General features: G+C 49.8%; 1 protein-coding gene and 2 pseudogenes across 3 annotated transcripts; 1 reads left to right on the forward strand and 2 right to left on the reverse strand.

The window, feature by feature from the left end:
* Nucleotides 1–9,060: 9,060 nt before the first annotated feature.
* Nucleotides 9,061–9,693, reverse strand: LOC138849441 (carbonyl reductase [NADPH] 3 pseudogene; annotated as a pseudogene).
* Nucleotides 9,694–9,735: 42 nt separating this feature from the next.
* On the forward strand, nucleotides 9,736–12,116 carry LOC127487583 (alcohol dehydrogenase class-3 pseudogene; annotated as a pseudogene).
* Nucleotides 12,117–14,915: 2,799 nt separating this feature from the next.
* Nucleotides 14,916–17,967, reverse strand: LOC100345202 (carbonyl reductase [NADPH] 1). Of its 3 annotated transcripts, none has more exons than XM_070071853.2 (3): nucleotides 17,517–17,967; nucleotides 16,949–17,056; nucleotides 14,916–15,632 (listed from the first exon to the last, which is right to left on the reverse strand). In XM_070071853.2, the coding sequence occupies exons 1-3, from the start codon at nucleotides 17,803–17,805 to the stop codon at nucleotides 15,196–15,198; spliced, it is 834 nt and encodes a 277-aa protein (XP_069927954.2). In that variant the 5' UTR covers nucleotides 17,806–17,967; the 3' UTR covers nucleotides 14,916–15,195. The 3 variants fall into 3 exon arrangements, with proteins under 3 accessions (XP_069927954.2, XP_089187562.1, XP_069927956.2); XM_089331436.1 differs by having other exon boundaries at nucleotides 14,916–16,108; XM_070071855.2 differs by having other exon boundaries at nucleotides 14,916–16,478.
* Nucleotides 17,968–18,719: the final 752 nt, after the last annotated feature.

Genomic DNA, 18,719 nt, shown 5'->3' on the forward strand with positions numbered 1-18,719 from the left:
CATATAAAAGTTTCTAAAAATTGTGCCGTTAACAGTGTTCTAACACTAACCAAAATTTGGCCCCCTACACTAAAAGAATCAGGTTTTCTTAAGATGTAGACATATTAATACGTATTACAAGATGCCTTGATCTTTAATTGTAAAATCTGTTCTCTAATCTTCTAAACTGCAGCTTCTGATTTCCACAGTGTCTGTGTACTTGGGACGCCCTTGACTCTCTGGGCAGCGCCTGTGAGCTGTTTCTCCTCCCTGGTTCTCACCCTGCTAGGAATGGACACTAAAAATGTTTGTCTTGGAACCTAGGAGAACAGGACCATTTCATTCTTTACCTCTGGTCTTTCCTGATGTCTTTACATTGTTCCAAACAGTGAGACAGTTTCTTACACTCATGCTTCTAGTCCAGGTCTTACCATGGCCTCTGTTGGTGAGGGACCAAAAGGGGGAAAAGATTTTGTATTTTGTTGCTGCAATTTACTCTGGTCTGTAACTCAGGTGAAATCACCCTGGCTGAATGGATGATGAGTGTTTCTCACAGGGGTCAGGGATCCTGTTTTTGACCAAGCGTTTGGAAACTTTGGATATTGTAGTCAGGCTTTCTCAATCAAAGTTTCAAATTAAGGTCTCTGAGCTTGGGATTTGCAGCTGGGCCCCCGGAAGTCTTCATGGATGCAGCTCTCACCCTACAGAGATCAAGCTGATGAGGCTCAGGTGGATTGCACAGAAAGTACTCTCAAGTTATAGAACAAACAAACGCCAAGTCGCATTGCTATAGGTGCGTCGCTGATACACTATTCTAGTGTTCTTGGACTTTCATACAGGCCTGCTGGTTCTGATTCGATGTCATCAGGCATGATTGTGAGCTTAGTAATAACAAGGACCTGGGGGCTCTGGGACGCTTTCATAAGTGCCCCTCCCACCACAGGCCCCTACCTGAAGGACAGAAAGGTCGCAAAACTCTCCTGTGCTTTTGAACGGTTTGCCAAATTCTATCCAAGTTTTAATCATGATGCTTTCGCATCTTTAGTCATCCACAGTTGTGGTTCTTCTCTGAAAACACAATCAAAGGAGACTACAAACAGATGTTTGTAAATACAGTTGTCTGACTAAAGCTCAGTGAACACACTAACCTTTCCAAAAACTGATAAGGACACTGATGGATTCACAGACCTGCTAATGGAGATCACGCAGGACAAGAAGCAGTTACAGGAGAGGCAGCAACGTGAACTTATTGTGTGTGTCTGTGTCTTCCATAAGCCATTGTTGGTTCTGCACGTAGAGACCTCTTCTTCTAGGTTAAAGATTTTCTTGTGGTTCCTATGGTATACACTGCTTTGGTGAAATACAGTTTTGCAAACAGAGGTAAAAACAATTCCTTTTCCCTCTGAGTCTACCCAAAATCCAAAAACTTTTGTAAGATTTTTCTTGGCAATGCATTGTTCACGTGAGTCCACTAAAAATCTGTTCTTGTCTTAATAGGATATAATTAAAAACATTGCCATGTCCAAATATCACACTCGGAATGCCTGACTTCCTGGGTTCCCAGCCTTCCAGAGTACAGTGAATAAAGAAAGCTGAAATTTCACAGTAAGCCATAAAACCTCTAAAGTGTAGGCATGTTACTTTAAAAAAAAAAAACCTATGTCTTGCATTGACTGTTTAACTTTGAGAGTTTTCTAAATCTGAGGTTATTAAATGACAAAGGGACTTCTGGTACTGTACTTGGTGCAAACAGGCAATCAACAAACTACAATACACCTGCTGTTGGATGGAACTCTGTCCATTGTTTTGGGGACACAAACCTGGTCTGTTGTGCTCATGGTGGTCTGCTTTGTGTTCTCTCATGAACTTTATGTCTATTGCCTGTCAAAAACTACAATTCCCTCAAGATAATGCTGGCTTAGAGATGATGGCTCTCTTATCACAAACTGAAACGGTTAATTTTACCAATGGACTCCAGGTAGAGGATGCCCAAGGTCCCCTCCTTCCAAAATGTCTGTTGCTTAAAAATGTTACCTAAAGGATTGCTGGCACTGACTCTTGGCTGTCAATCACACACCCTCCACTATGGGACAAAATCAGACCAACATCCAGGACACTCCTGTCCTGACAAGGGATAAACAAAACTAGCTACAGGATGACTGATCAGTTTTGTTTAAAAAGAGAGAAAGTGAGCAGAGGAGATAAAGGGTTAAGATGAAGTCACTAGTGTCACCCCTAAAATAAAACACATAAGACTGATGTTACAGGAATTTGGAGTTGGTTCTGTATCTCATGCTGATGAAGAATTAGGATGAGGACACAAATGGGGAAGAGAAAAGCAAGTAAAGTAGATTTTACTGGGAAACAGAGACTCCTGCATGCCAGAGGGGTCCTCCAGGGAGGGAGCTGTCAAGGTCTGGATATTGGGAGCTTATATAGGGAGAGCTTATCAATTAATCAATTCTTCTACATGGTTTTGATACATCAGGGGTCGGCCTTTTGAAGATTTATTGATTTGAAAAACATAGTTTCAGGGAGATTTCCATATGCTGCTTCATTCCCCAAATGGTCACAATAGCCTGGGATAGGCCAGGATGAAGTTAGAAGTTTTATATGGATCTCCCACATGGGTGCAGGGGCCCAAGGAACTGGGCCATCTCACTGCTTTCCTGGCACATTAGTTGGGATTGAGATTGGTAGTGGAGCAGCTAGAGCTCGTGAACTCGTGCCCAGATGGGCTTCTGGTGTTGCAGGTGGCAGCTTACCTGACCGAGCCACAATTCTGGAACCTGCTGTGTTATTTCTGTGCCTTTTGTGTAGCAGTGATGGTTCCTGGCCAGCTAACAAACATTACCATGTCCACCCCTTGGAAGATGTGACTAATTAGAAACACTGTTGACCTGAACAGTGAAGGCAGGTTATACCTCACTCATCAGTTGCTAAACACTTGAGACATGTTGCTTATTGGTGTGCTCTGTTATGAAGCCAGAGTCCAGTTTCTCATCGGGTTATCTATGAGTGTGGGACCCATCATGTTCCCTATCAGTCTTTCATTTTCAATGGGCAATGTCTTCTGTTTAATCAGTGAATGGCAGCTTTCACATGAACACCTGATTCCTTATTCCCACAGGGGTTCTTCCTAACTGCCTGTTAACCCTTCTAACTCCTGACACCAATTGTTGCAAAGAAGAAAGAAAATAGAAAAAAAGAAGGCATTCATGATTATCTGATAATGACAATATCAAACCTCTGCCAGGGACACAACTCTACAGAAGCCATCATTGGAAAAAAGGAACAATTAGTAGATACGATATCTAGTGCCCTAACAGCCTATTCTTCCTGGTGTGTTTATGTTATTGTTTTATCCCAATAAAAATAGGGATTGATAAAATTCAGAGATAGTCCAACAGACTTTAACTATCTTTGGATAATCAAAAACCACTACTCTCAATGAGCAAAAATTGGTTTTCAAATTTATTCACCTGGATGCCACCTTAAATGAGAGCTGTTTTCAAAGGAAATTTGAATAGGAACACTTCTAGTAAAGTGTTAAGACTAGATAGGGCTTAAATTCATTATATATTTTTATACACAAACTTTATGAACACACAACTCAACCAACAGGCAAACAAATGCCTTTGACCTGCTCTCCTCAAGGAGAAAACAAATACACTTCAAAGCTTTCATTCCTAAAGCTCTCTCTTCAGGTCCACCCTGAACAGGAGTGTACAACAGGAGGGGAACCACCCGATTATGACTCAGGGATGGAAATGCTCTCCCTCCCTTCAAAATGAGGCAGGAAACCACATTTGGCCAAGGGTGCCAGTAGCCAGGGTGTGCAGTAACATCCTATAGGAAGTTGGAATGCAGAGGGGCAGCCAGCCCACTATTACTGGACCTAAAGTTGTTCTTCTACCTAATGTACAGAGAAAAACCTCAGAAAATCACTGAGTTGTTTACCATATCTTTCAACACATCACTCCACTTGGGCATATACACAGAAGTCTCTTGCTACACATTCTGCTTCCTGCTAGTGAGCAAAGGTTTGTTATGGACAGAGTCAAAAAAGAAACACCAACCCCTCAATGATGAGACCCCAGGCCCACTCTCAATCACGCAGCTTCCAGCCCAACCCTACAGCCTGGTTGGGACCCTACTGTAGATGCAGACAGTGGCAGAATCAGTAACCACAGGAGATGCTTCCTGGCTGGCCTTGGACATGGGGATCATTTGTCACCAGCAGGACGATTGGGCAAATCCAGGCTGTCCCTCAGATAATCTAAAGGTGAAGCTCCAGGCTGTGTCCACTCTGAGTCCTGCCACTCTCCTGCCCATCCATGAAAATGCGTTCATTCATCTGGACTGTCTGCAAATATTCGAGGCTGTTTCTCCAGCAAAATGGACCTGGGGGAGCAGCCCCTGCCAAGACGACTAGGCCCTCTTCCCCCAACGGAGCAGGTGTATTGGTAATGGGCAATGGAGGGCTGGGTGAGCAGCCACCCAGGACTGCAGCCCGGACGGCTGAGCTGCTCACTCTGACAAGAGCTCTCCAGCTCCCAAAAGGAAAGAAGGTCAATATTGGCACAGACACCATACAAGGTAAAGATTGGCACAGACACCAGACATGTCTTCAGTTGTGCAGGCTCCTGGTGCTATTTGGAAGGAAAGGGGGCTCCTGACAACAGGGATAAGGATGCTAAGTGTGGGGTGCAACTGAGACTAGACTAAGTTACTGGAATTAAGACTTATTCTATGCATCTGCTCTCCCACAATATGGCGCTGGGGAGGAGTAAACTTCTACGCAGCTCCTTCGCCAATTTGACTGATGAGCTGCAGGAGCTGATCCTGCTCCTGATTGGAGGAGAGCAGCTTGCTCAGCGTGTGGGCAGCAGAGTTGGGTTTGGTGGAAGAGGACTATAAAGGAGGAGAGAGACAACATGCACCAGGAACATCTGAGGGAACACCTGAGGAACATCTGAGCAGCCCCCGAGAGAGCCGGCCGGCGGTGTGCCGCTCCTCTGCGGAAGCGGGGAAAGTGGCAGGGGGTGCTGCCCCTCCACGGAGGTGGAGGGGCTGGCAGCTAACCCGGGGTGGTGTCGTTCCTCCGTGATTGAGGGAACGAACGGCAGCTAACCCGGGAAGGGCCGGGCAGAAATAACAGCGCAGGGTTCGGTGTCGTTCCTCCGCAAATGGGGGAGCGACACTAAGTATGCAGCTGAGATGGTGACCCTGTGGAGGCAGTGGAACAGGTGGCTACAAGCCATTGTCCTAGTCACCAGTTGGTGGACACTTAACGTTTCTGCAGGAAACCAGGCTGCCCTATTGACTGCCAAAGCCACAGCTCAAGGCAAGGCTTTTCCTGGGGGCCTTGATACCTTTGGCTGATTGAGAACACTGGAAACCTCCTCACACCGAGGAAGATGTGGGGAGAGCAAAGGACTGGGTATTGACACTGGGGTGACACCAGCTGATGAATAGAGAGCTCCCATGGACTCATCCTCGTGTCCCTGGTCCTGGTCCACCCATCACAAAGCACTTGGGTGAGAATCCAGATAAAGGCTCAAGGCCTTCATGAGCTCTGCACAGCTTCATTCATGAGGACCTCCTCTTCATGTAGTTACAGTAATAAATAACGCAGGGTTGTCTTTAATGAGCTTGAGACAACCCCCAAACAGCAAAGGCTTCCAGCAGAAAGGGACATCCAACATGTGGGGGCACCCACCTCTCTGATGATTGAGAACTTCAGATATTTACTGGTATGAACGGACTTCCTTCTTCTATGCAAGTAATAGTGAGCACTGCTCCATATGGGAAATACCTGAGAAATATGTAAATCTCTTAATTTAAAATGAAATCTAAGTGTGTCTTAAGATCTCAATCTACTAAAAAACCCAAAAGAGAAATCACATCTTTAAAAAGGTGATTGCCAAATTATACCAAGAATATAGCCTAACTTGGTATAAGGTACCACCACTTAAATTCCTCCATATAGTTGTGGCTCCTAGAAGCAGACATAAATGAGCCACTATAAAGTAATACATGGGAGATTCTGCCTGGTGCATGTCACAGATTCTGGTTCTGAGTCATAGTCATGTCTTCTAGAGATCCAATATTCAATCTACTACAGTTCCCAAGCATGGGTGCTTTCACTGAGGATGTAGTTTAAGTTGAACAATTATGGTGATTTTGGAAATCTAGGAACTTATTTCTACAGAAATAAGTGTGACCCCAAATCTTCTTTAATTGCTCTTTCACATCAGGACCACCACTTCTGAATCTTTCCCAATCCTTGTGAGGGGTTCTCCTTCCTGGTATGACGTGATGTCCATTGTTTTCCATAACTGGACTTCACAGGGTAGAGGTAGAACACACATGTGCTACAAGTAGCACACCAATAGCCGCTGTAGGTGCAGACCTGTGTGTGACAACTCCTCTTTGTGCTGGGACCCCACACACCTCATCCAGACACCACTGCAGTGGAAACCTAGACATCCTCTTCAATGTTCCGCAGACTGACACTCCTGCACAGGGCGAGTAGTGTTGAGATTTGTCTGCACAGAGACCCTTCTTCTGGAAACGACATGACCTGGTAATTCTGAGTGAGACTGAGCTCCCAATCAATCCATCTTTGATTATTCAGGGCCTGTCCCTGGGGGAAGCACTTACTCAACATTTATGTGAACAATGAGAGCAGTGCCCAAAGTGCCGCAAGCCTCAACTGCCTGGCCCGGCCACTGTCTGTCTCTATCACGACAGAGCCTCTCCCCTTGATCCAATGTTTGTTGAGCTCTTCTGATCCCCTCTGCTCAATCAGGGCCAGCCTGTGGCTTCTCCTCTGTTCTGTAGCGCTCTAGCCAGAATCCATTGCCCTGGCTACTTGACCACATTTCTACCCACACCACCCCACACTGCCCCCGCCCCAGCTGACGTCTGATCATTCACTCTGCTTTCTATAAAAATCCTGTTTGTCCAGGACCAGGCTGAGCAAGAATGTAATTTTGGACCTAATCTGTGGTCATGGAAACCCTGGCTATTGCCCCTCCTTGGTCCTATAGCTTCCTTCCTCTTGCTGTTTCTCTCTGAACCATGTGTCTTTTAATACTCTCACCCATTTGGTCTCTAGCAGAGTATCAGCTGTCCAGCTCCAGATGATCATGAGACATGGCATCCAGCCTATCACTTTGGACGATGTGGCCAGTCCTCTGGACCACACAAGACAATCATTCCCAGGCCCCCTCTGAACACTCTCGACAGACAGCAAGAGAAGAATGCCCATCACCACTCTATGCCCATAGGTCAGCTCTAATAAAGCACAGGAGATGGACCTTCCTCCATGTTTTCCCCATAAGATTACGGGTTATTTCTCTTGAGGGGGGGTGTTATGGTAGCTCGGTAGACATGAACCTTTGTGTTTGAGGGGCTGAAGAAAAATGGGACTTTCTGGGTGATGGAACCAGGAAGCAGCCAGCATTTACTTATCAAAGTCTGGCCATTGTCCAATAACCTGGTCGAGGGGCCCGAGCCCTCTCCTAGGGGGTGCTCAGGGGACTGTCTTCTATCCTTCACCATGGGGACTATTATGAAGTTCTGGGAGGGATTCCACACCCAGAAAGCCCTCCACCCAGCTGTATTCCAGACAGGGTGTAGGGGCAGGAGGAAGAAGGCCCACAGCAAACAGCCATAAATACTCCAAGTAAAGCAGACTGGGCTCTCCGTTCTTCACTGAGATGCCCACCGACCTCTCGGCTGTGTTCTCTTCATTATTTCCCTTCATCATACCTTATTATCGTGCTGACCATCAAAAAAAAAAAATCCTCTTAGATCAGGTTTGCAAAGAGTGACCCTACCCTGTGACAACCCTCCTCCCTCAGCCTTCCCCTTGGGTATCAATTCCCATTTTCCTCCTGGATTCCCCGTTGAGCCCAATCTCTCCCCTACTGCAAACTCTTACTGCAGGGCTATCAATACCCATCAGGATGGCCCTGAATCATTCTGCCTTGATGTTGCTTAGTGTTAAAAACAATTCTTTTCTTTGACAAAATCTCTTAAGTGGCTCATGTTTCTTGCAGCATTTACAGATTTACATATGAGAAAGGAGTGTTCCTTACTGACATGGGCAGTATCCTAGTGACCTTGAGAATGGCATGTTAAGTAAAATGTAGAGGATGCCATTTATTTAGACTGAACTCCAGTGAGTCCCAGGTCGTGGCAGCAAAATAGGGGACACTTGTGGTAGAGTTCCACATTTGTAAGCCACACAAGTTAACTGGGAGAAATCGGAACACAGAGATAACAGCCAAATCCCCAAATAGCCCAGTGTTAGCTGGCATGATTGGAAGTCCTCTCCACTTATGTCTGCACAAGAAAGGTCACTTTGAAAGAACAAATCTGCTTTGTGTTTTCTGTTTCTGCTTTCCTCAGCCTGTTCTCTGCTCCCCTACTCAGTCCATTCTAACACTCCTACTTTATGGTAGGAAGCATAGGACAATTCTAAAAATGCAAACAAATCCAATCAAGATCTGGAAGCAAAATCTTAAAGCAAAATCTCTCCTGAGGGTTGCAGGGCCCCAAACACTTGAGACTTTTTATCTGCAGCTCCCAACCATGTTAGCAGGAAGCTGGATGAGAAGCAGAGTAGCCAGGACTGGAACTGGCGCTGCCACACTGGATGGCTGTTCTGAGCAGCATCTGCCACTGAGCCTGTCCCTTGGCTAGAATTCTGTAGACATAAAGCAGTGCACGGGAAACCCAGCAACCCGGGAGAAGTCTGCCTCTCATTGCTGCTTTGTGCCAACCTCACTGTCATCGGATAACATCCTCCATTCCTGAAAGTGGCAACCTCCACGGGCCATCTCTTGTCACCAGTAAAAAATAACTTGCTTGTTTCAAAATCAGTTGAAAAATCAATCCATAGCCTAAATCTCAATCATAGAGATGGAAGAGGACCTGGAAATGCCCCCTGGTGTTGGAGCCTGGTAAACACCAAGGTCCCTTTGTCTGGAAAAGCCCACCACTCCCCAAGGGTCTAGCTTCCCACTCTCACCCTCCCTGCCTCTCCTTCTGCTCCTTGGGGGTCCTTTTCTAGACTCCAGTGGCAAAGCTTGCACCCCAGGATCCTCTGACAGATGCACCCCACCCCTCTGTTGTCTTTGGGGAGGTCTCCCGCCCTTCCGCCTTACTTTCCATGTAGATGCCCGCGTTGTTGACCAGCACGTCCAGGCCCCCATACTCCTTGCGCAGGAAGTCGCGTAGTGCGCTGATGCTGTTGCAGGGCTGTGATATCCAGCCGGTGGAAGCGCGGGCTCAGGCCCTCGGCCTGCAGCTGCTGCACCGCCGCCCGGCCCCGTGCCTCGTCCCGCGCAGTGAGCACCACGTCCCCCGAGAAGAGCCGGCACAGGTCGCGTGTGATGGTGAAGTCGACGCCCTTGTTGGCGCCGGTCACCAGCGCTGCAGGACGACATGGCTGAGTATGAGCTCAGGACACGTGCGTGATGAGTGTCTGGGCGCTTCGGTCTACGCGTGTTCTGCGTGTGCTGCCTGCGCACTGGCAGGCGGTGCGCTCAGAGCTGCCTGGAGAAGTGTAGGTGCGCCAGCCCTGCTCTCAGGTCGGGCGTGGTTTCCTGTAATGGCCATGGGTTGCAGAGATATCCCAGAGGAGCCCCCTGTCTGAAGATTGCAAAACCAGCCAACTGAGGACCCAGGCCAGTGGCGCATGGGCGCTGCTTGCCTGGCATCAAAGAACCATTCCTCTTAGCCATGCTGTTGATTTGGGCTGAGCTTTATCTGTGGTTCTCTTTATTTTATTTTATTTTTTGACAGAGTGGACAGAGAGAGAGACAGAGAGAAAGGTCTTCCTTTTGCCGTTGGTTCACCCTCCAATGGCCACCGCGGCCAGCATGCTGCAGCTGGCGCATTGCGCTGATCCGAAGCCAGGAGCCAAGTGTTTCTCCTGGTCTCCCATGCGGTGCAGGGCCCACTGCACTCCTGGGCCAGAGCAGAGAGCTGGCCTGGAAGAGGGGCAACCGGGACAGAATCTGGCGCCCCGACTGGGACTAGAACCGGGTGTGCCGGCGCCGCAAGGCGGAGGATTAGCCTATTGAGCCGAGGCGCCGGCTTATCTGTGGTTCTCTAAATCTTCCCCCACCATTCTCCCATCCTTTCAAGGGTTGGTCACCATCCTTCCAGAATTGAGACATCTTCTCCCCCACCCCTATTCCGGGGAGATTCTGAAACTGGAACTGGAGTCTTTGAAGCTAGAATTGTTCAATAAATTAGAAGAAAATGACAGAGGATCACATTTCTTTTTGATTTCCCCCTTTATGCGATGAGAATGAAGTTTCCATCTTTGCAGCACGTTTTTGGAATACACAGTTGTGGCTGAGGTCTCTGTTGCTAAAATTTAGACCCTACAGCACCTTGGGATAAAGCCTTCCTTCTGGGCTGTCACATCTCCATTGCGTTAAAACACTGTCAGGGGTGAACGCTCTGTGTGGCAGGTAAAGCTGCTGCCTACAGTGTCGGTTCGAGTCCCGGCTGCTCCAATTTCCAAACTAGCTCTCTGCTATGGCTTGGAAAAGCAATGGAAGATGGCCCAAGTGCTTGGGCCCCTGCACCCATGTGGAAGACCAGGAAGAAGCTCCTGGCTCCTGGCTTCAGATCAGCTCCACTCTGGCTGATGTGTTTATTTGGGGAGTGAACCAGCAGATGGAAGCTCTCTCGTGCCTCTCTCTCTCTCTGGCTCTACTTCTCTCTGTAACTCTTTCAAATAAATAAAATAAATCTTAAAAACACAAAACACTGCCAAGGTGGAGGCTGGCTCTATTGTGTGTCTTCGGCCTGGGAGGAGCTGGGTTGACAGCTCTCATAGGCTGTAAAGCGACTGTGCATCCCGGACCATTGGTGTGGGTTTGAATAAAGAGACATTTTCAAGGGCCAAAGAGTTTGGAGTCACTGATTGTATTAACCCCCAAGACTTCGGTAAACCCAGCCAGCGATGCTCACTGAGATGGCTGATTGAGACACGGCCCGTTCCTTCGAGTGCATGGCAGTGTGAGGTCATGACACCAGCACCCGGGACATGCCACAAAGGCTGGGGCTTCAACATGGTGGCTGGAGTAGCCGGTCCAGGCGAAGAACTCGTGCCTGTCCATTCCAGCTGGTGACAGGTCGCATGTGGGAAAGCACCATCTCTGGAGGATGGGAGAGTGTGACAAGTGTCCCGGAGTTTGTGCCTGAATGTATGATGAAGAAGATAAAAGTTGATGCATTTGTGACCAACAACCTGCTTTTAACGACATTAACAAAGCCATTGAGCTGATGCATTCAGCAAAGAACATTTGGAGGGTTGTAAAGATGTAAATTCAGATGGGAAGTCTGTCTGTCCTGGACTTAGGTCTTCTTATCTGATGGGAGATTGAGACACACGGAAGAATCTCTTCCTGCCGCACGGCTTATGGCACCTTCACTTACTACGCTAGGGCTTAGTTACGCCACATCAGTGATAAATCTGGTCACTAGTGTCTTCCTCAAATGAATGATTGCTAACTCATAAAGGAAGATTTTAACATAATTAAAGTGATCTCTGCAAAAAACAAAAACATAGTGCACAGGCACTTGCTGGGCCATCGTCTCACCTGGATGGGGGTCCCGCAGTGCACAGGTGCAAGGGGCCTTCACAGCCTAATAGTTCACAGGGTGTCAGGATGCACCTTTTTCTTTTTTAAAAAAGATGTTATATATTTATTTGAGAGGTAGAGTTACAGACAGCGAGAGGGAGAGACAGAGAGAAAAGACTTCCATCCACTGGTTCACTCCCTAGATGTCCGCAACGGCTGGAGCTGCACTGATCTGAAGGCAGGAACCAGGAGCTTCTTTTCGGTCTCCCACACAGGTGCCTATACCCAAGTGATTGGGTCATCTTCTACTGCTTTCGCAGGCCATAGCAGAGAGCTGGATGGGAAATGGAGCAGCCAGGACTAAAACTGGTGCCATATGGGATGCCAGTGCTGCAGGCAGAGGATAAACCTACTGTACCACAGAGCAGGCCCCCAGGATGCACCTTTCTATACCTCTTTCAGAATGAAGAGTTGGTTCCATCCTTGGAGATGTGGCCGATTGGTTGAGTGGTGGGAAATGAATGTTCCTCACCGCGGTCTGCTTAGGATGGGGGACCGGAGGCCGTAGGGTCAGCTTTCATTTCCGTGTCATCCAGTAGTTGCCCCCACACACAAGTGGCCACTGCAATGTCCGTTATAGGAAACTGAATGAGTGCAATGAAAAAGTCAGTTCTTAGCTGCAATAGTCACGTTTCAGGTGCTCAGTGTTCGTGTGTCTCAGTGGCCACTGTCTGGGCTGTGCAGACACAGGACATTTCTCACGGACCATGGGGCTTCACACGGATTCCGGATAGGTTGCTGTAAGGGAGGTTCCAACCAGGGGTTAACAGAAGGTCAACAGCCCGGGACAGACCCTTGCTGCATTCCAAGGGACATTTTTATTGGGACAATTGTAGATCCACATGCAGTTGTGAGCAATAACACAGAGATTCCATAGACTTTGCCGATTGCCCTCACCAGTAACAATTTGCGATATGCACAGTAAAATATCACAGTTCAGACCACTGCAGAACAGTGCAGCCCTACTCAGAGTCCCCCAGCTCTGTGTGTGTGTTTGCCCGTGTGTTGAGTTCTGGACAGGTTCATCTCGTGCAGTTTTGCATTTCCATCACTGCAGTCAAGATCAGAGCCATGGGGGCTGGCGCTGTGGCGCAGCTGGTAAAAGCTGCCACCTGCATTGCCAGCATCCCATGTTGGTGCTGGTTTGAGTCCCACTGCTCCACTTCTGAACCAGCTCTCTGCTGTGGCCTGGGAAAGCAGTAGGGGATGGCCCAAGTGTTTGGGCCCCCTGGACCCACATGAGAGACCCGGAAGAAACTCCTGGCTCCTGGCTTCAGATTAGCACAGCTCCATCGTTGCAGCTAGTTGGGGAGTGAACCAGCAGATAGATGATTCTCTCTCTCTTTCTCTCTCTCTCTCTCACTAACTCTGACTTTTGAGTAAATAAATAAATCTTTAAAAAAAAAGATCAGAGCCTGTCCACCTGCATTAGGATCCCCTTGTCACCCTGGTAGAAACAAACACTCCTCCCTTGTCCCCTAATCCAACCCTGTCCTCTGGCAGCCATGAATCTGTTCACCATTTCCACCCTTTTGTCAGTTCAAATATACTACAGAGATGGATCATCCAGTGTGTGACCTCCTGGGATTTCTCCCGCAGCAGTTAACTAGGAGATGGTTTATACGCTTCCTTGCCACCATGCATGTTGCTCCAACAATGGCCGGCTTCCTTCCACACTACTGGCTACCTTGTATGGAGGTAGTGTGACCCAGTATTAGCCAGAAGTGGGTTGGATTAAATCCACCAGTATGAGAGTGGATAACACACAGTGTGCGGGGAAATCTGTCTGTGGGGTGCCTCCTGCTGCCTCACCACCGAAGCCCAAGAATCATGATGTTCAGCCTGATTTCTTTAGCATTTAGTGTTAGCACCATACAGAATCCACAGGTCAATGTGGCTGGATGGCCCAGACAATATAATCCTCGTGAACTTCATCATGGGAAATTCTAGTTAAAAGATAATGCACCTTTTTCTATGAATTTTAAACAATTGTCTTTATTCATTTGAGACACACATCTCTCATTCACTGGTTCACTCTTCAAATTCCCGAAATGCCTGCAGGCCAACGCCGGGAGACAGAGACTCCATCGAAGCCCCCGTTAGCAGGATCCCAGCCACTTGAGCCGTGGCCTGCTGCCTCCTGCCTCAGTGTGAGCAGGACACTGCCATCAGGAGCAAGAGCCTGGGGGTCTAACCCAGGTCCTCTGGTGTGGGGTGTAGGTTAGGCCGAATGCCCACCACTTGCACAAACGTTTTGAAGTCACCTTGTGTATCTAATGAAGTGGGGACAAGGCTACTGCAGGGCCTGAGCAGGCGGGACAGGCAGGCCTGTGATGGTGATTCTTGAGGGAATCAGGGTGGCCGCTCCCTTGGTGCCCAGGAATCAGACCCAGGCCTCTGTATTCAGATTAACTCATGGCAAAGGGGGCCTCTTCTTCTTCTCGGCTCCGACTCTTGGAGGAAGCCGGTCTGCCTGCCAGTGTGGCAGGAACCCAGTGAGGTGTCTGAACGTGGGCTTCATGCATGAAACAGAAAGGGCCAGGCCCTGCCAGGTGGAGAGGGGGCCTGGGACACTGGGACCTCCATTCCCATCAGGCTGGGAAGCACCCAGGTTGGTACGAGTGGGTCATCGGCCCTCAGCTCTGTCCTTTAAGCCCTAAAGTCTGCTTCTCCTAAAGTCTGGTTTCTACCACGTAGCTTGGAAAAGCGTTGCCAAGGCTGAGTCAACACGGCCATGCCTACCTACACTTCTGCTGAGTGCAGAGTGGTGCAGCCCAGTTGGAGAGCACTTGGCCTGTGCGAGTCTTCCGGGGATGGGATTCATGGGAGAGGTTTTCCTGCAGACTCCCTGTGATCTCAGAGGACTTCATAGCTGAGTGCTTCCCACAAGTGGCCCTCATGTCACACACGGACACTGGTTCTCCTTCCCAGTGACTTAGGCTGCTTACAGAAAGAGGTCAACTGCCTTTCCCTGTGCAGTACTGTCCAGGTAGTCCTACAGGTCCAAATCCTGAAGTCTGAGGGCCATCTTCAGACACAGTCATTGTTTTCCATGTAGTATCTGCTTTCACTTACCTAATGGCCCATCTGAGTGTCTGTGACCGGGTGTGCGGCCTACAGAGCCAAGGACGTTTCCTCTGTGTCCTGTCTCCAGTGCTTGCTATCTCCTGAGTTGCCCCATCCATTCCCTGGCTCTCACTTTTCCTGTGATCAGATTTGTGGGATGAATTTTCTCAGTATTCGAACAATGTGCAAAGCAGCTTTACAATGAATCATTTATTTGACTCTTGATTTCCCTGGGTTATTTCCAGCCATTACAACTAGTCTCTCCCCATACACAGAGGATATCACAAGAAAATTCAGAGAATTAAGAGTCAGGTCACTGAGTTACCTACACAAGGTGTAGAACATTTGTAGGTCTTAGTTACTAGCGATGTTTGGATTTCCCCAGTGGCTGGGACATTTGCTGACAGTGTAAAGTCCTTTAGGTTAATTAGGACAGGCTAGCAAGCAGGACCTGTGGGTGGAGCTGGGGGTGAGCTCACCACTGTTCAACTTTTTTGTCCATGACAAACTGCCCATGAGGGCCCTCGGCATCTGGAGGCAAAAGGGCCAAGTACACGGGGGTCTCTGCTCCTTCTTCTGGGCTCTTGGTTGCGTTGGGTCCCCCCATGTCGGTTCTCACCCACCCTGGGCAGCAGGCATTCAGGAGGATCTTGTCCCCTCCCCTCTGCTCACTCAGGTGCCTGGCCTGGATTCTGGACAGCACAGTGACTCCGATCTTGGTCACTCCGTAGGTAGTGTCAGGCCAGCCTTCCTTCTGGTGCACCCCCTTCTTCGCGTCTCCCACAAACTTCTTCATGAGCCCCACCAGCTCCTCCTCCGTGATGGTCTCACTGCGAAACTTCTGCTGCAGTTCCGTGCTGCAGGATTTAAGGGCTCTGAGACACATCAGGCTGGACACGTTCACCACTCTGCCTAAAATACACCAGAAATCACTATCAGGAGAGGCTTGCACAGGACGGCTGGAGCCCAAAGGTGCTGGGATTTGAGAAACCCGACAAACAAATGGCAGAGTGATTTCCAAGTGAAATGGACAGACACAGCATGGTGGTCACACAGCCAACGACTCCACTTCTGCCTTCACCTTCTGGGTGAGCAGAGAAGGCAGTGACATTGCAACGAGCCGCCTTCGAGGTCCCAGTAACGCAGGGTCCTGTAAGCAGCAGGACCTGCCAGGAGGACAGGACAGGGAACTGGACAGGAGTTGAGAGGGAACCGAATGTGAAGTCCTCAGTCTGCATCCCACGTTTCAATGTTTTGTTAGTGGCTGCTTGTCTTTTGGTGTACATGCACGTCACTGCATCACTCGGGATGAGTGCTGTACCACGTTCCACAGCAAATAGGATCCTGTGTCGTGTTGTGCACAATGAGCCCGTTGAAGTGCAGTTAACCTGAGCCAGGAGTTAGGCAGCAACAGAGAATGCAGCTCCCTGCAAACCATGCCAAGGGCCCAGACTGTGCGTCCAAATTATCTTTCAGAAGGGAGAATCCATGCAGCAAGTTCACAGGGGCTTGGGAAGGAGGGGACTCAAGAACTGGGGTCCCTAGGGATTCGCATTCTTCCAGAACCACAGTGAAGCTGCCGTGCACAAGGCCCCTGCTGTGGAACTGGGATACAACGCAGGGGGAGACTGAGGGAGCTCAGTCCCAGCCCTGGAAGTGACCGTGGAGGACGGGGCAGGGCAGGGTGACCGCCAGGATCAGGTAGGTGCCCACGGTGACACAGGGGTGGAGGAGCAGCCTCTGGAAATGTGTTTTAGCCTGCGGAGGGCATCAGGAGGTGACGGAGAGGCAGGACAGCTCAGGGTGTCTAAGGAGGAGACGTCCTCTGGGGGATACAGTGGGTGACCGCTAGGAAGGACCTGCCAGGCTGACTCAGGTCACTCAGGGAGCAGAGAGGGCCCAGGGTGGCACCCCCAGGGCCTCCAACATGAGATGGGCATGGGAGAAATGAGGAGCCTCTCCCAGGAGACCTGTGAGCTAAGACTGCAGGGTCAGAAGGCGCCAGGTGTGCCAAGGGCAGAGACCACAGGGGCAGTGCAGGGGCAGGGCAGAGACTGCAGGGGCAGTGCAGGAGCGGGGACGATGTCCTGACCCAGGACAGCCCCTGGCAGGGGCAGCAGCAGGCTGGTGCAGCTGGAGCAGGACAGGCAGCAGGGATGGAGCTGAGAGCCCAGGCAGCAGGGCCAGCTCCTCCTGAGGGCACAGCGTGGGGTCCCCAGGAGACTCACCTCCGGGCCTCATGAGAGGCAGCAGCTCTGTGCAGACATCTCGGGTGCCATCAAAGTTTGTCTTCATAGTCACCTCCGCTTGAATATGAAAGGGCGTGATATCCGCAGCTTTTTGGGGCAGAGAACAGATAATAAACACACAGCCTTGGCCAGAACGCTACAGGAACAAAACAGCTGATCCATTTCTGCAGGAGGGTACCCTTGAGGGAGTGAAGGATCTACCCTGGTATCTCATGTTGGTCATTATCACTATTACTATTATTGTATACAATGTATTGTTTATTTTAAATACACTTAAAAAATTGACCCACCGGCTAAATCTCAATCAAAGAGAAACTGAAGGAAGCCTGGACACGCTCCCCGGTGTCCAGCCTGGGAAACACCCAGGCTCCTTTGGCTGGAAAAGGGTCCCAGTCCCCAGGGGCTCCAAGGGTACCACCCAACATGAGACTTCCTTTTCCTTCGCAGGGAGGTCTGTTCTGGACCACACAGGCTCCCCCCATAGGCTCTGCCCATCCCAGCTGCAAGAATCTGGGGAGGTCTCTCCCACGGTGCACAGACTCCTTACCCTGGAAGGCGATGCCCGCGTTGTTGACCAGCACGTCCAGTCCCCCATACTCCTTGCGCAGGAAGTCGTGCAGGGCACGGATGCTCTGCAGGTCCGTGATGTCCAGCTGGTGGAAGCGCGGGCTCAGGCCCTCGGCCTGCAGCTGCTGCACGGCCACCCGGCCCCGTGCCTCGTCCCGCGCCGTGAGCACCACGTCCCCCGAGAAGAGCCGGCACAGGTCGCGCACAATGGTGTAGCCGATGCCTTTGTTGGCACCGGTCACCAGCGCCACACGGCTGCAGGATGACATGGCTGAGTGGGAGTTCGACTCAGAGCCTGAGCTGGGGAGCAATGCTGTCGGCGTGGGTCTGGAGCCTAAGTGTGCAGGTGCAGAGCAGGTCCAGAGAGAGGCGCTGCCCCGCCCCCAGCCTGTGCAGGGCTTGTGTTCCAGTAAGTTCCTGGGGTATAGTGCAGGTCTGGGGTTGGAGCAACCTGCCTCTAAGTTGCAAAATAATTGGCTGAGGACCAAGTTGGTGGCTGCTAGCGCCTGCGTGCCAGGCACAAAGAACCATTCTGATTGGCCGTGCTGTGGATCTGAGCTGACCTTTATCCCCATTCTCTAAAGTTCTTTTTCCCCCCCCAGATTCTCCCAACTGTTCAACTGCTCCTCACTGTCTTTGCAAACCTAGAATCCTGTATGCACATACTCTCTGTTGTTTTGAAAAATATCGCAGGAGCTGGTGTCTTTGGCATTAGTGTTGTGAGATGAACTGGAAGAGAATGACAAGGGACCAGGCTTCTGTTGGTTTCCCCATAACAAGACAAATAAATGCACAGCCACTGGCTCCTCTTGTCCCGCTGATCCACTGGCATGCAAGGCACTGAGTAGAACAGCAGAGGGCGCCCTGGGCCCTTGCAGGGCCATCATCTTACCTGGCTGGGAGTCCTGCAGGGCACAGGTGCTGGGGCCTTCCCAGCCCTATAGTTCCCTCAAGGTGTCGAGATACTCCTTTCTAGCCCCATGGTTAATGAAGAAACAGGTCTCTTCCCAGAGACTTCATCCATCGCCTTGTGGTGGGAAATCAATGTTCCTCACTGCTCACTATTGTGACATAGTATATTCCTGAGGACGTTATAGGTAAGGGGCTGGTGACTACAGGTTAGGTTTCATTTCTGTGTCATCCAGTAGGTTGCCACTACACACAACTGGCTGCTTCCATGTCG

Source organism: Oryctolagus cuniculus, chromosome 4 (assembly GCF_051225735.1).
Source record: "Oryctolagus cuniculus isolate XC-2025 breed Fujian yellow rabbit chromosome 4, ASM5122573v1, whole genome shotgun sequence".
NCBI classification, from domain to species: domain Eukaryota; kingdom Metazoa; phylum Chordata; class Mammalia; order Lagomorpha; family Leporidae; genus Oryctolagus; species Oryctolagus cuniculus.